The sequence below is a fragment of the Bos taurus genome, chromosome 5 (genome assembly GCF_002263795.3).
Source record: "Bos taurus isolate L1 Dominette 01449 registration number 42190680 breed Hereford chromosome 5, ARS-UCD2.0, whole genome shotgun sequence".
NCBI lineage: Eukaryota > Metazoa > Chordata > Mammalia > Artiodactyla > Bovidae > Bos > Bos taurus.
In genome coordinates, this window is record NC_037332.1 from 107,135,618 (window position 1) to 107,147,945 (window position 12,328).

Below are 12,328 nucleotides of genomic sequence, written 5' to 3' on the forward strand. Positions count from 1 at the left end.
TCTGGGGCACTGAGGGGCTTGGGGACTCCTTTGTTGGAATAGGGCAGGGAGTAGTTGGGGGAAGAAGCTCAGGCCTAGAAAACGCTGCCAAGGTAAAGGTTGAGAATGGAGAGTAGAGCCCACGGCCTGCAGACCCTGGCAGTGGGGGCTTGTGAAAACCAAAGAAACAGGGCTGGAGTCAGGGGATAAGGAGCAGGACTGGAGAGCCAAGTGACCCATCAGGGCAGCACCCGGACCCAGGAAGGGGGAGTTCTTGACATTGCACCTTTTGCCAATAAATAGGGTCAGGACCTGCTGGCTTAGGGCTCTGAGATAGTGTAGGGCAGGGCCATCGTGGTTTAGCCTGGCTATAGGGTCCCCTCCTTTGCAGCCTTAGTATTCCCCCATCCTGAGCCTGAGGGGTGATGCCCCCAGGACAGACGGAAGCAACCCCAGAGATAAGGGTCTCAGCCACCCCTGGAAAGGTCCAAGAGTCCAGAAAGGCTTGTGTGTCACATCTACAGGCTGGGGCGCTGGAGGGATGAGGAATTAATTAAACCCTCCTCCTTCCAGAATCCTGCTATTTCTTCCACCATCCCTGCTAGCAAGAAGAGGACAGGCTAGTCCCCAGTGTCCTCCATGGGCTGAGGGAGGGACCACGCCCTCACACTCCAACCCAGGGGGAAAAATGGGGGTCCTTTGGGTTCCCCCTCTGGCAGCAGGGCAGATTTCTTCAGGACCCAGGTTGGGCCAGAAAGGCAGCTAAGGACCTGACTGTGGCTGGACTCTGCTTTCGAATGTGTGGGCATGGCCCTGGGGAGTCTGGGAGGATGGGGCAGGTCTCTGGACCACCCCTCGGGGTCCCTGGAATTCTGGAGTTTAGACACCTTTGTGATTCTACAGTGACGATGAGGCCTCGCTCTAACAAAGCTGGTGGGAGGGGAGGGGCTTGCAAGGCTGAAAGCCACCTGCCTCCTGACCCTGTCCTCGTGTCCCCAACACACCCCTGAGAGATAGGGAAGCGGTAGAGCTACTCCTGCTTTTCCAGCTTGAGGCCAGTGGGGAGGCTAGTGGGTGCTCCCGCGTGGCCCAGGGCCACCCAGCAGGTCTGTGAGATCAGACTGCATAACCCGAGTCCATTGGTCCAACTGCCCACCCCACAGACAGGAGCCAGGAGGCTCAGCTGGAGCAGAACATGGCAGGCTCTGGGCTCCGCCTGAGCCCAGCACCTCTGCCTGGCAGCCGGGTGCCCTCTGGGTGGTGGAGAAATGGGAAGTGGGGCCTACGAACCCCTCGTGGGCACAGGAGCTGGGAAAGGGTTGCGGGGTGGGCGGGGAGGGAGGCCCGGGAGGGAGGCCAGTCCCAGCAGCTGGGAATTAGTCTTGTAACATTTCATACTTCTCTGGCTGTTTCTAAACTAGGTGTCAATTCACAACAGGCTTCAGGTGTCCCCACACAGCTCCGGGCCGGGGGCCGAGAGGGGAGCGCCGTTGCCAGACCTGCAGCCTAGCCCCTCGAGGGAGCAGCCCCCACCGCCGCCGCCACCGCCGCCGCCCACGCCCCCCGGGACCCTGGTGCAGTGCCAGCAGATAGTCAAGGTCATTGTCCTGGACAAGCCCTGCCTGGCCCGCATGGAGCCCCTCCTGAGCCAGGCCCTCTCCTGCTATGCCCCAGCCTCCTCCGACTCCTGCGGCTCCACGCCCCTGGGCGGCCCAGACTCCCCACTCAAGGTGGTCCACCGGCCCCCGCTGCCCCCACCCCCACCCCCCTACAACCACCCACACCAGTTCTGCCCGCCTGGCTCCTTGCTGCACCAACGTCGCTGCTCCAGTGGCTCCAGGAGCCTGGTGTAGACACGCCCGCCCCCCATGCTGCTGTCGCAGAGGGAGGGGGCCACGCCAGGGCCCCCACTGCCCCTCCGCCCGCTGCTCCCCACGCCCGGCACGCCGCGTTCCTGGTCACCCATCGCTGTCATTTTGGAGAGAGCATTCCCATCCCTGGCACCTGGTTTGCTCAGCCCAAGCTTCCGTTCCTCAGTTGAGCAGCCCTCCCCTCCAATCTGCCGGCCTCCCTGGCTCCCTGGGGCCCCACCCAGCCCTGCACAGCTAGGCCTCTTCTACCCTGACCACCCCTCCAGCCGCTTGGACCAGGGATTGAGGGCGACAGGAGCTGAGGGCCCAACCAGCTTCCTGGGCCAGGTCTGCCAGGCCCTGGCCCTCAGGGCGGGCAGGCAGGTGTGACAGCTATGGGCTAGCACCCGAGCCTCGCATGGAAGGTGGTCTGGCTCCTGCCCCAGCACTGGGTGGGGGCCGGTTGGCCCTGGATCCCTGGAGCAGCCAAGTTAGGGGGAGGCCTGGGGAAAGGGAAAGCCCCTTCCCGCCCCTCAGCCCAGCGGTCTCAGGAGGCCGCTCCTCTGTGCCCGGGGGACGATGACCCATCTGGCCTGGGGCGGGGGGCCGGGGCTGGGGGCGCTTCTCCTGCTTCCTCAGGGGCTGGGGCACTGCCTGCCCCGGGGCTGCTGAGATTTCAGGAAACGGGGAAGGGAAGGGGCGCCCCTCAGCTCTCTCTCAGTCAGGTCCACAGAGCCAAGGAATCGTGAGGTCACGTAGCTGCAAAATGCACCTCTTATAGAGTTTCTTGTGCTCTAAGCCCCAAAGAGTGTCAAGTGTGTGCCCGGGGCATAAACACGCACACACACAGGAGAACTGGGTCTTCCTGATGTAGAAGCAGAAAGAGGAAGAAGCCAGGTTTGCCCAGGGGCAGACACAACCAGCAGGGCAAGGACTCCCACCCAGGTCGGGCTCCCCCTCCCCACTCTGACCCCAGAATGACTTCCGAGGCCTCCACGAGGGCTGTGGACACAGAATGGCTGAGAGGTGCCCATGCAGAAGCACCCAAGCTGAAGCAGGTGCTCAGAGGCTCAGCATCTCCCCCCTGCACCATTGCCCTCAACTAGCCCTCTTAACGCCCACCCCCACCCCAGAAGGCAGCAGGCCCGTGTCCAGTAGGGGTGGCTGCAAGTGTCCCTACACCCTTGAAACCTCGAAGGAGTGCCACGCAGGGCTCGCTGATCTCCCCAGTGCCTGGCAGAGCCAGGGCCAGCCTCTGTGCGACCCCTCTGAACGCAGGCCGGCCCGCCCCAGTCACGGCCCTTCCAGGGATGGTCTGTCCCCCGCCAGGCTGGACCCTCCTCTGGTCCTGAGCTGACAGCACACTGCCGACCTCCCTAAGGGTCCTGCCACTCCAGGCCCCAGGTCCGAGACCTCCCGAGAGATGGCAGTTGAAGTCGGGACCTAGAGTGAATTCACTTCTCCCCAGCCGCACCCCGCGCCCCAGCTGCAGGCCCAAGGCCGCAAGGAGGCACGATTCCTCCTCCTCTCAGAGATCCCAGGTGGCCTAGTTTCGTGTATACGTGTGTGAGCACAGGCGTTACTGTGATGTCACCAGTGAGTGTATTTCTGGCTCTGTCTTTGTTAGCCCGTGTCCATAACGTGTGATCAATTTACCGCCTGAGCCCGTCTGTGCCCCCCCCGCCCCCCCACCGAGTCCTCGTTGTCCTGGCCCCCCTCCCGTGTCTTTTCTGTAACAGGGTGGCTCCAATCAGAGCCTTTCCAAATGGAGCGGCCAACCAATGGGGCGGCACGTTCAGGTTCACATGCCCAGTGCCCGGGGCCTGGGAGCAGGGACGTGGGCTCAGAAGGAAAAGGATGTGTCTGCGGGGTGGGGGTCGTGGGGCCCCTTGTCATCTGCTCACACAGCTGACAAAGTGTCTGCCGATGCCCAGACTTTCCAGGTCAGGACCAGCAGCCAGGGGGGTGGGGGGCGGCGCGCTCAGGGCGGGCGCATGCGCGGTCCTCTCCACTGAGGATGCGAAGCTCAGGTGTCTGAGTGGCCTTCCCCAGGTAGGGCTTCACCCCTAGCGTGCCCCCCCGCCACCCCTTCCCCTTCCCCCCAGTCACTGCTGTGGCTGCCCTGTGCCCCAGTGGCGCCCTGGGAATGCTGGCCCCAGGAAGCAGACCAGGCAGGAGTCAGCAGCATGTGGAGCCGACCCTGAGCTGTGAGGGGCTTTAACTCCCGCAGGCCTGGGACAGGGGGCGGCAGGGCCTCCTCACAGTTGGGGGCGCAGAGTTCCCAGCCTCTGAACCTCCCTCCTCTGATGGGCCAAACGGCTAGGCTTGGGGCCCGCCTCTGTGCCAGACCCCAGAGCCGACCCCCAGACAACTGGGACAAGCCTCGGGCCCTCTGCACAGCCGTGGCCATGGCAGGGACCCCACCCTCCGGGAAGGCCCAGTGGAGGTGCTCTTGGTCTCCTGCCCCCCAGCCCCTACCGAGGGGCCCGTGGAGTGCTGCTCAAGCCCCTAAGACGTGGCCTCCTGGGCAGATGCGCACTGACCCCAAGGTGGCCCTGCTCTGTCCGTGCTCCAGGCCTTACTTTGGGGACCTGGCCCCTTCCCGGTTTCACCCATTTGTCCCCACCTGCAGAATCAGGAGCCGGAGATGAAGATGAACCTAGCTTCCCCCACCCTGCGGGGCCAGCCTGCCTCCAAGCTGGAGCTGGTGTGCACAGGCACCCGCCCACGTGCTCAGCCCTGAGCCCGCCCCCCCTGGCCCCACAGCCTGCCAGACGACAGTGTGCCAGTAGGCTTCCCCGCCAACCACCGATCTGTCTGTCCCCGTGTCCTGCTGTACATATATCCTCGCTGCACCCCTGCCGTCGCCACGTACGCCCCCTCACCCGTCGAGAGCAGCCTCTCGAGGGCAAGAAAAGCAAGGTGGCTGCACCCAGCGACGAATCCAAATGGCAAATATTTTGTAACAAAATAGCCCAGAGGTATTTTATCTGTTCAATTCATAGAGTTTTAGAGATTATATTGAAATATGTCACTTGAGCAAACTGTGTCGGTTCTGTTTCTTTCGTACCCCAAGAGGCGGTCTACCGCAAATCAGATCTCAGTGAGACCACAGAGGCTGAGGGCACCAACTGGGCCTCCTCTGGCCATGGGGGTGTCCCCCTGTGACACAGTCAGGGAGCCCCTTCATGCACAAATGGGGCAGACTCCTCTGGTAGTCCAGAGGTTAAGAATCTGCCTGCCAGTGTCGTCTAGGAAGATCCTGCACGTTGCAGGGCGACTAAGCCCGAGTGCCGCAACTACAGAAGCCTGCAAGACCTGGAGCCCGTGCTCCACAGTAAGAGAAGAGCCCCACTCATCACAAGAAAAAGCCTGCGTGCAGCAAGGGAGAGCCACTGCAGCCAAAATAAATCGAAACAAAAATGCAAAAACAAAACAATAAAAATGGGTCGAGGAACTATCTGATGGACAGGCACTTGGTCAGAGCTCTGGGTGCAGGGCCAGGGAATGACCCCCCCCAAAATACACACGCACATGGAACGACCCCCACCAACACACACACACACACAGGAAATGACCCCCATTGACACACACACACAATGACCCCCACCAACACACACACACACACAGGAACTGACCCCCATCGACACACATACACAGAATGACCCCCACCAACACACACACATACGGAATGACCCCCACCAACACACACACGGAATGACCCCTACCTACACATACACACATGGAATGACCCCCACCAACACACACACACACACATGGAATGACCCCCACCAACACACACACACACACACGGAATGACCCCCCCCACACACACACACCAAATGACCCCCACCAACACACACACACACGGAATGACCCCCCACACACACACACACCAAATGACCCCCACCAACACACACACACACGGAATGACCCCCCCACACACACACACACATGGAATGACCCCCACCAACACACACACACACACGGAATGACCCCCACCCACACACACACACAGACACGGAATGACCCCCCCCACACACACACACCAAATGACCCCCACCAACACAAACACACACACACGGAATGACCCCCACCAACACACACACATATGGAATGACCCCCACCAACACACACACACACACACGGAATGACCCCCACCAACACACACACACACGGAATGACCCCCCCCACACACACACACACAGACACGGAATGACCCCCCCCCACACACACACACCAAATGACCCCCACCAACACAAATACACACACACGGAATGACCCCCACCAACACACACACACACGGAATGACCCCCCCCACACACACACACACGGAATGACCCCCACCAACACATACACACACACACACGGAATGACCCCCACCAACACACACACACATGGAATGACTCCCACCAACACACACACACACACGGAATCACCCCCACCCCCACACACACACACATAGAATGACCCCTACCAACACACACACACACACACGGAATGACCCCCACCAACACACACACACACGGAATGACCCCCCACACACACACACACACAGACACGGAATGACCCCCCCCACACACACACACCAAATGACCCCCACCAACACAAATACACACACACGGAATGACCCCCACCAACACACACACACACGGAATGACCCCCACCAACACACACACACACACGGAATGACCCCCACCAACACATACACACACACACACTGAATGACCCCCACCCACACACACACATGGAATGACCCCCACCAACACACACACACACACGGAATCACCCCCACCCCCACACACACACACATAGAATGACCCCTACCAACACACACACAGAGGGAATGACTCCCACAAACACACATACAGACACATGGAGTGAACCCTACCAACACACACACACACACACACACACACACACACACAGGGAATGACCCCCACCAACACCCGCACACACACACACACATACAGGGAATGACCCCCACCAACACATACACACATGGAATGACTCCCACCAACACACACACAGAGGGAATGACCCCCACCAACACACATACAGACACATGGAGTGACCCCCACTGACACCCACACACACCCAGCCAGTTAAAGCAGGTTTCAGTGGCGACCAGCACAGCTAGGAGACTAGGACATGAAGGGAGCACCACGACAGCCAACGTGCACCCAGCAGAGTGGGAGTCCGGGGGTTAGGACTTGGTGTTCCACGATAGAGGCCCTGCTTGGTTTTCCGTGAGAGACGCCAGGGGTATGCTGGTGTCAAGGTCCCACTGATCACATTTGGTCCTCAGCCTCAGGTGATTTTCTCCAAATGTCAACTCCGAAGCCTGACTTTCTCATCACAAGGTCTGGGTTGACAAGCCCCAGGTATACCCTCTTGAAGTGGAGGGGGACAGGCCCAGGTGAAAGGGTTGGGAGAAAACTGTCAGGAAAAGTGATGGAGCCACAGACTAGAGTGGAGCAAACATCTACTGAGCCCATGGCAGGCTGCTGGAGCTGGAAGGGAAGCCAAGGCCCTGCATAGGCCTGAGTTGCTGAGATGTGGAATGCAAGACTGAAATCCCAGTTGGAGGGAGACGTGGTGGCCTGGGGCCAGCGTCACACTGCATGCAAGGCCCTTGCCTGCCACCACCATGAGGCAGGGGCACGCCCAGAGCCATGTCTCCCAGGAGAGCACAGAGGAAAAGCCCTCCAGCAAAGCTGAGGCCTGAGGGAGAGAAGCAACTGGCCCGAATGGCTGGTCTAGGGACACCTGCTAAGAGGGTGTCCGGCTCCCCTGGTGACCAGAGCAATGAGCACCCAAAAATCCAGACAGCACCCCAGGCTGGGCCCCATTATCCCATGGAAGTGCAAAGGAACAGGCCCTCGCCCTCCTTCCAGGAAATGGGAAATTCCAGGAGAAGCCTGGGGCCAGCTCTGACCTGGCCCATCCTGAGAACTTTCTGACCCAGGAAGCTGAGGACTTGTCCCTTGGGAGCACCCCTGAGGGGACCCAGCTCAGCCCAAGCCTGGGAGAGGGCCCAGAGCCAAATGGGATCCTGCTGTCCCTGTGGGGACTTGGGAAGGGGCACCATCCTGCAAGTCTTCTGGCCTCTGCAGTCGTCAAGGAGGAGATGGGCAGCCCTCCGGTAGCAGAGGAGACACCCACAGGGACCCCAGACCCTCTGGGTCACCCACTTAACCACTGCACATGGGGATGGATGGAGCTCTATGGCCAGTGCCTCTCGTCGTGGGACCCTTCAGACGTGGAAACAAGCTCATCAGCCCTGACTTAGAATGCTTCTGACAGGGTGGCCCCCAGGTGTTACAGGTTTCTGGCTGAGAGCAAGGGGCCGGGTGCCAGTGCGAGAAGACGGAAAATCCAACAGGGTTTAGCACACCTGGTGCCTGGTGTGCTCCTGGTGAGGGCCCAGGGGTGAGGGATGTGTGGTGATGGGCCGAGCACAGTGCCTGCTCTCCAGGGGTTCATGTTGGGTGGTGCCGTCGAAAATACACAAATAGAGACTTCCCTGGTGGTCCAGTGATTAAGACTCCACGCCTCCGGTGTAGGGTGCACAGATTTGATCCCTGGTTGGGGAACTAAGATCATATATGCCACGTGGCACGGCCACAAAAATAAATAACAACTTAAAATAAGAATAAAAATACACAAATGGACAGTGTTTTCACACAGCAGATGGTGGTATGACAGAGGGATGGCCTCAAGGGGCTGAGGCCTCTACAAGGAGACAAATTCAACAAGGTCTAGGTTGGGTCTGAGGGCAGGTAAGCCGCTCAGAGACCACCTCTAGGCATGGAACAAGGTGGAAACCAGGCGAGTCTGCCACATATTTCCCTTCTATGGGCATCCCTCGTGGATCAGATGATAGAGAATCAGCCTGCAATACAGGAGACCCGGTTGAATCCTTGGGTCTGGATGATCCCCTGGAGGAGGGCATGGCAACCCTCTCCAGTATTCATGCCTGGAGAATCCCATGGACAGAGGAGACTGGGGGGCTACAGTCCATGAGGCTGTAAGGAGTTGGACATGCTGCTGCTGCTAAGTCATATCAGTCGTGTCCGACTCTGTGCGACCCCATAGATGGCAGCCCACCAGGCTCCTCTGTCCCTGAGATTCTCCAGGCAAGAATACTGAAGTGGGCTGCCATTTCCTTCTCCAATGCATGAAAGTGAAAAGTGAAAGTGAAGTCGCTCAGTCATGTCCAACTCTTCATGACCCCATGGACTGTAGCCTACCAGGTTCCTCCGTCCATGGGATTTTCCAGACAAGAGTACTGGAGTGGGTCGCCATTGCCTTCTCCAGAGTTGGACATGACTAGCAATTAACAATGTCACTTTCATATAAGCCTACTTATATGAAAATTCCTACTAAATCTTGAATGCATTTAAAAACCACTTTTATTCAGGAAATAATAAAATGGGCCTCTCTTAGGAAACCATCCTTTTGAGAAAGGAAGTCAGTGGGGAGCAGGTAGTCAGGCAGCTCCTGAAGCCTGAGGGGTGGGTGGGGGCAGTGCTAAGGGCTGGGTCGCTGCAGGAGGACCCCAGAAGACTAGCCCAATAGCGAGGAAAAGTGCCCTGGCACTGGCTGCTGCTGTCCAGAACACCTCCTGTGGGGAGGAGTCCTGCCCCAGGCCTGGTCAGCCTGCAGGCTGCATTGCCCCCCTCCTCTTCACCCCGGCCCAAGAGGACTCAGGTTTGCCATTTAGAATAATAACAGGATGGACCCCACAGCGTTTAGCTCCAGGTTCTGGGGTTGATGACCTGTCACACCTCAGCATGGAGCAGATAAAGTTGTCACAGTTTGATTCTCTTACAGCAGGGCTGGCAGACACGCCCCGCCCCCCAACCCCATCTCAGCCTCCATAGATGTGATGACTGATCCTCGCTTTCTGGGAGTTCCCACCAAGCACCATATGTGGACGTGCAGAAATTAACACAGCGCCACCTGGAAGGAAGGTGGGGGTGGTTTAGGGCAGGAGGTGCGGACTCAGGCCTGGGCTGAGATGGGAGTGGGGAGAAAGGCCCTTCGAGGGGTCACCCAGGGCTGCTCACATGGCCCACCAGTCCCTGACTGCTCTGGGGGACGCCTGCTCTGTCCCCTGGCCCCCCACTGCTCAGCCCCTCCCATGCATGCGCCTGGAGCTGCTTCCTTCTAGGGCTCCACGTGCCCCTGGCCACCTGGCAGTTGCCTGATAGCAGGTCCCCTTACCTGCTCCTCTCACCTCCCACCAACTCCATGTCCTTTGACCCCAGAGTGAGGAGGACATGGCAGCCGGGCCAGGTGCAGGAGGCGCTCAGAAGAGTGCCTGTCCTAGTGGGAAGCCCAGCCTGCAGGGGCCTAGGCTGACACTGCTGGCTTTGGGAGAGACCCTGCACCAGGACGGGTCAGGAGGGCACTCCCCCCATGGGGAGGAGAGGCCCAGCTGGAGCTCAACAGCCTGGAATTGCAGGCTGCATTCTTATCCTTACCCCTCCCCTGGTCAAGAACCATGGGCTTCCCTAGTGGCTCAGATGGTAAAGAACCTACCTGCAGTATGGAATACCTGGGTTTGATCCCTGGGTCGAGAAGATCCCCTGGAGAACAGAATGTACCCACTCCAGCATTCTTGTCTGGGAAACCTCATGGGCAGGGGAGCCTGGTGGGGTACCCACTCCAGCATTCTTGTCTGGGAAACCTCATGGGCAGGGGAGCCTGGTGGGCTACAGTCCGTGGAGTTGCACAGGGTCGGACACGAATGAGCGACTAACACTTTCACTGCTTTACTCCCCAAGAAGGCTGTCCAGTTCAAGATCAGCTCCAAGACCCAGCTTGGAGTCAGAACTGGTCCTACCAGGAAAATTCCACTCTCGGGGTGGCAAGAGGATGAGGGAGCTGGGCTCGGGAGATGGGGAGGAGGGATGGGAACTCTTTCCTTGCCCCTCCTCCCATTCCCCCTGCAGGTCTGGTGGCTTCTTTCCCAGGGGAACCAGGAGCCCTCACCCCACTGGCTGCTCCTAGCACCTCAGCGCTTCCTGCTCCCACGACCCTGAAACCTCAAGGCAAACTCTGGAAAAATTGTGGGAACTGGCCACAGGGATGGAGACCACCAGGAGGGCCGGCTCTTGTTCCCACATTCCCAACACCACTGGAGAGGCCTATTCCCCCCCTAGGAACCCCCTAATTCCCTTTCCTCCCAAGACATCTGGGTGGGAAGCAGCTTCCCCCTCCACTGCACCCCAACCCCACAGGGAATGAATGTACAGCAGGCATGAGGGAGCCTTGCCCACCGTCACAGGGGGCCACAGAGTCCCCGGATGTCAGACCTGGAAGCAAGCAGATTATGAGACAGGCGGGGACTGGGGACCTGGGACCCTTACTGCAGTGCGTGTACCTGGACAGGTGTCCCCTCATCTCTTCAAGCAACAGATACAAAGAAACTGTAAGGAACTGAAACTAGCGGCACGCCCGCACAGCCGGGGCAAGTCATGAACCATAAGATGCAAAAGCCAAAACCCAACTGCCATGATCCCTGTCCACCACTAAGGGGGTGGGCAGACCCCCTAGGCCACCCTCCCACCTGACCCACCATACCCTCACCCCAGCTCCTGCCCCGCCCCCAAGGAAAGGAGCTGGAGAGAGCCCATGCCCCGCCCCTCCGTGTGCAGAGTTGCCTGCTGCCCACAGCAAGGGTCTCCAGGCTGAGGACCCAGCTGCACAGCTTGGTGCACTCGGGGCAGGTGGCCAGCCCCTGAGAAACCTGCTGGCCTCCACCCCACGCCCCCGGCAGCAGGGCTGTCCCAAAACCAGCGGACTCTTGTGGGAACACCCACTGGGGCCGTGAGGAGGAGGGTGTGGGAGATTTTTGTTTCCAGAGGGCGCTAGCTTGCACAGGGAAGGGGAAATGCCCAGCCAGTCCATATGTCCAGCGAGGGCAGGGGTGAGGGGGCCTCAGGAGGTGGGAGGCCAGATCAGGGAGGTGGCCCTGCTCCCATCTGCCACCAGGTGGCAGCAGAGAGCACCATGCCTGCCCCTCTCAGGTCCCCAGTTCTGGAAAAGAGGAATCCGGCTGGAGCAGAGTTCCTCTCCATCCCCAGACGGCCTTCTTCACCCACCAACTAGCCAGTTAACTGCCACGGTGTGCAGGCAGTCCAGAGGGAGGCAGAAGGGGCCACCCAGAACCCAGGAGTCTGGACATCTGCTTGTTCCTGGCGTGCCAGCATCCTTGTTCTCACAAGCTGAGCAGTCCTCAAAGTTCTGAGCAAAGGATACCGGATGCTCTGAGGATGCTGGGCAGTGGGGATGGAGCTCACCCTGTCTGGACCACAGACTTTTACTCCAGCCACCAGGTGGTGACTTCTACCTACACATCACTGCAGGTGGCTTCCCTTCTTCCAGCCCCCAGGTCCTCCCCAGGACACTGTCCCCAAGTGGCCCACTCCATCCCCACTCCCCCTCCCCCCTTCCCTTTGGAACAAGACCTCACAGCTTATCCAAGCCCT

At 59.4% G+C, this 12,328-nt stretch overlaps 1 protein-coding gene across 9 annotated transcripts in view; it reads left to right on the top strand.

The window, feature by feature from the left end:
- Window positions 1-4,873, top strand: part of IQSEC3 (IQ motif and Sec7 domain ArfGEF 3) — a 92,067-nt gene extending 87,194 nt beyond the window's left edge. For 3 of the 9 annotated variants that reach the window (XM_024992702.2, XM_024992703.2, XM_024992704.2), the window contains exon 14: window positions 1,401-4,873. In XM_024992702.2, coding sequence (XP_024848470.1) covers window positions 1,401-1,832 — 432 coding nt within the window. In that variant the 3' untranslated portion in view covers window positions 1,833-4,873. The remainder of the gene's footprint in view (window positions 1-1,400) is intronic. The other 6 variants (XM_024992705.2, XM_024992707.2, XM_059887111.1 and 3 more) reach the window with 3 other exon arrangements.
- The last annotated feature ends 7,455 nt before the right edge of the window (window positions 4,874-12,328 follow it).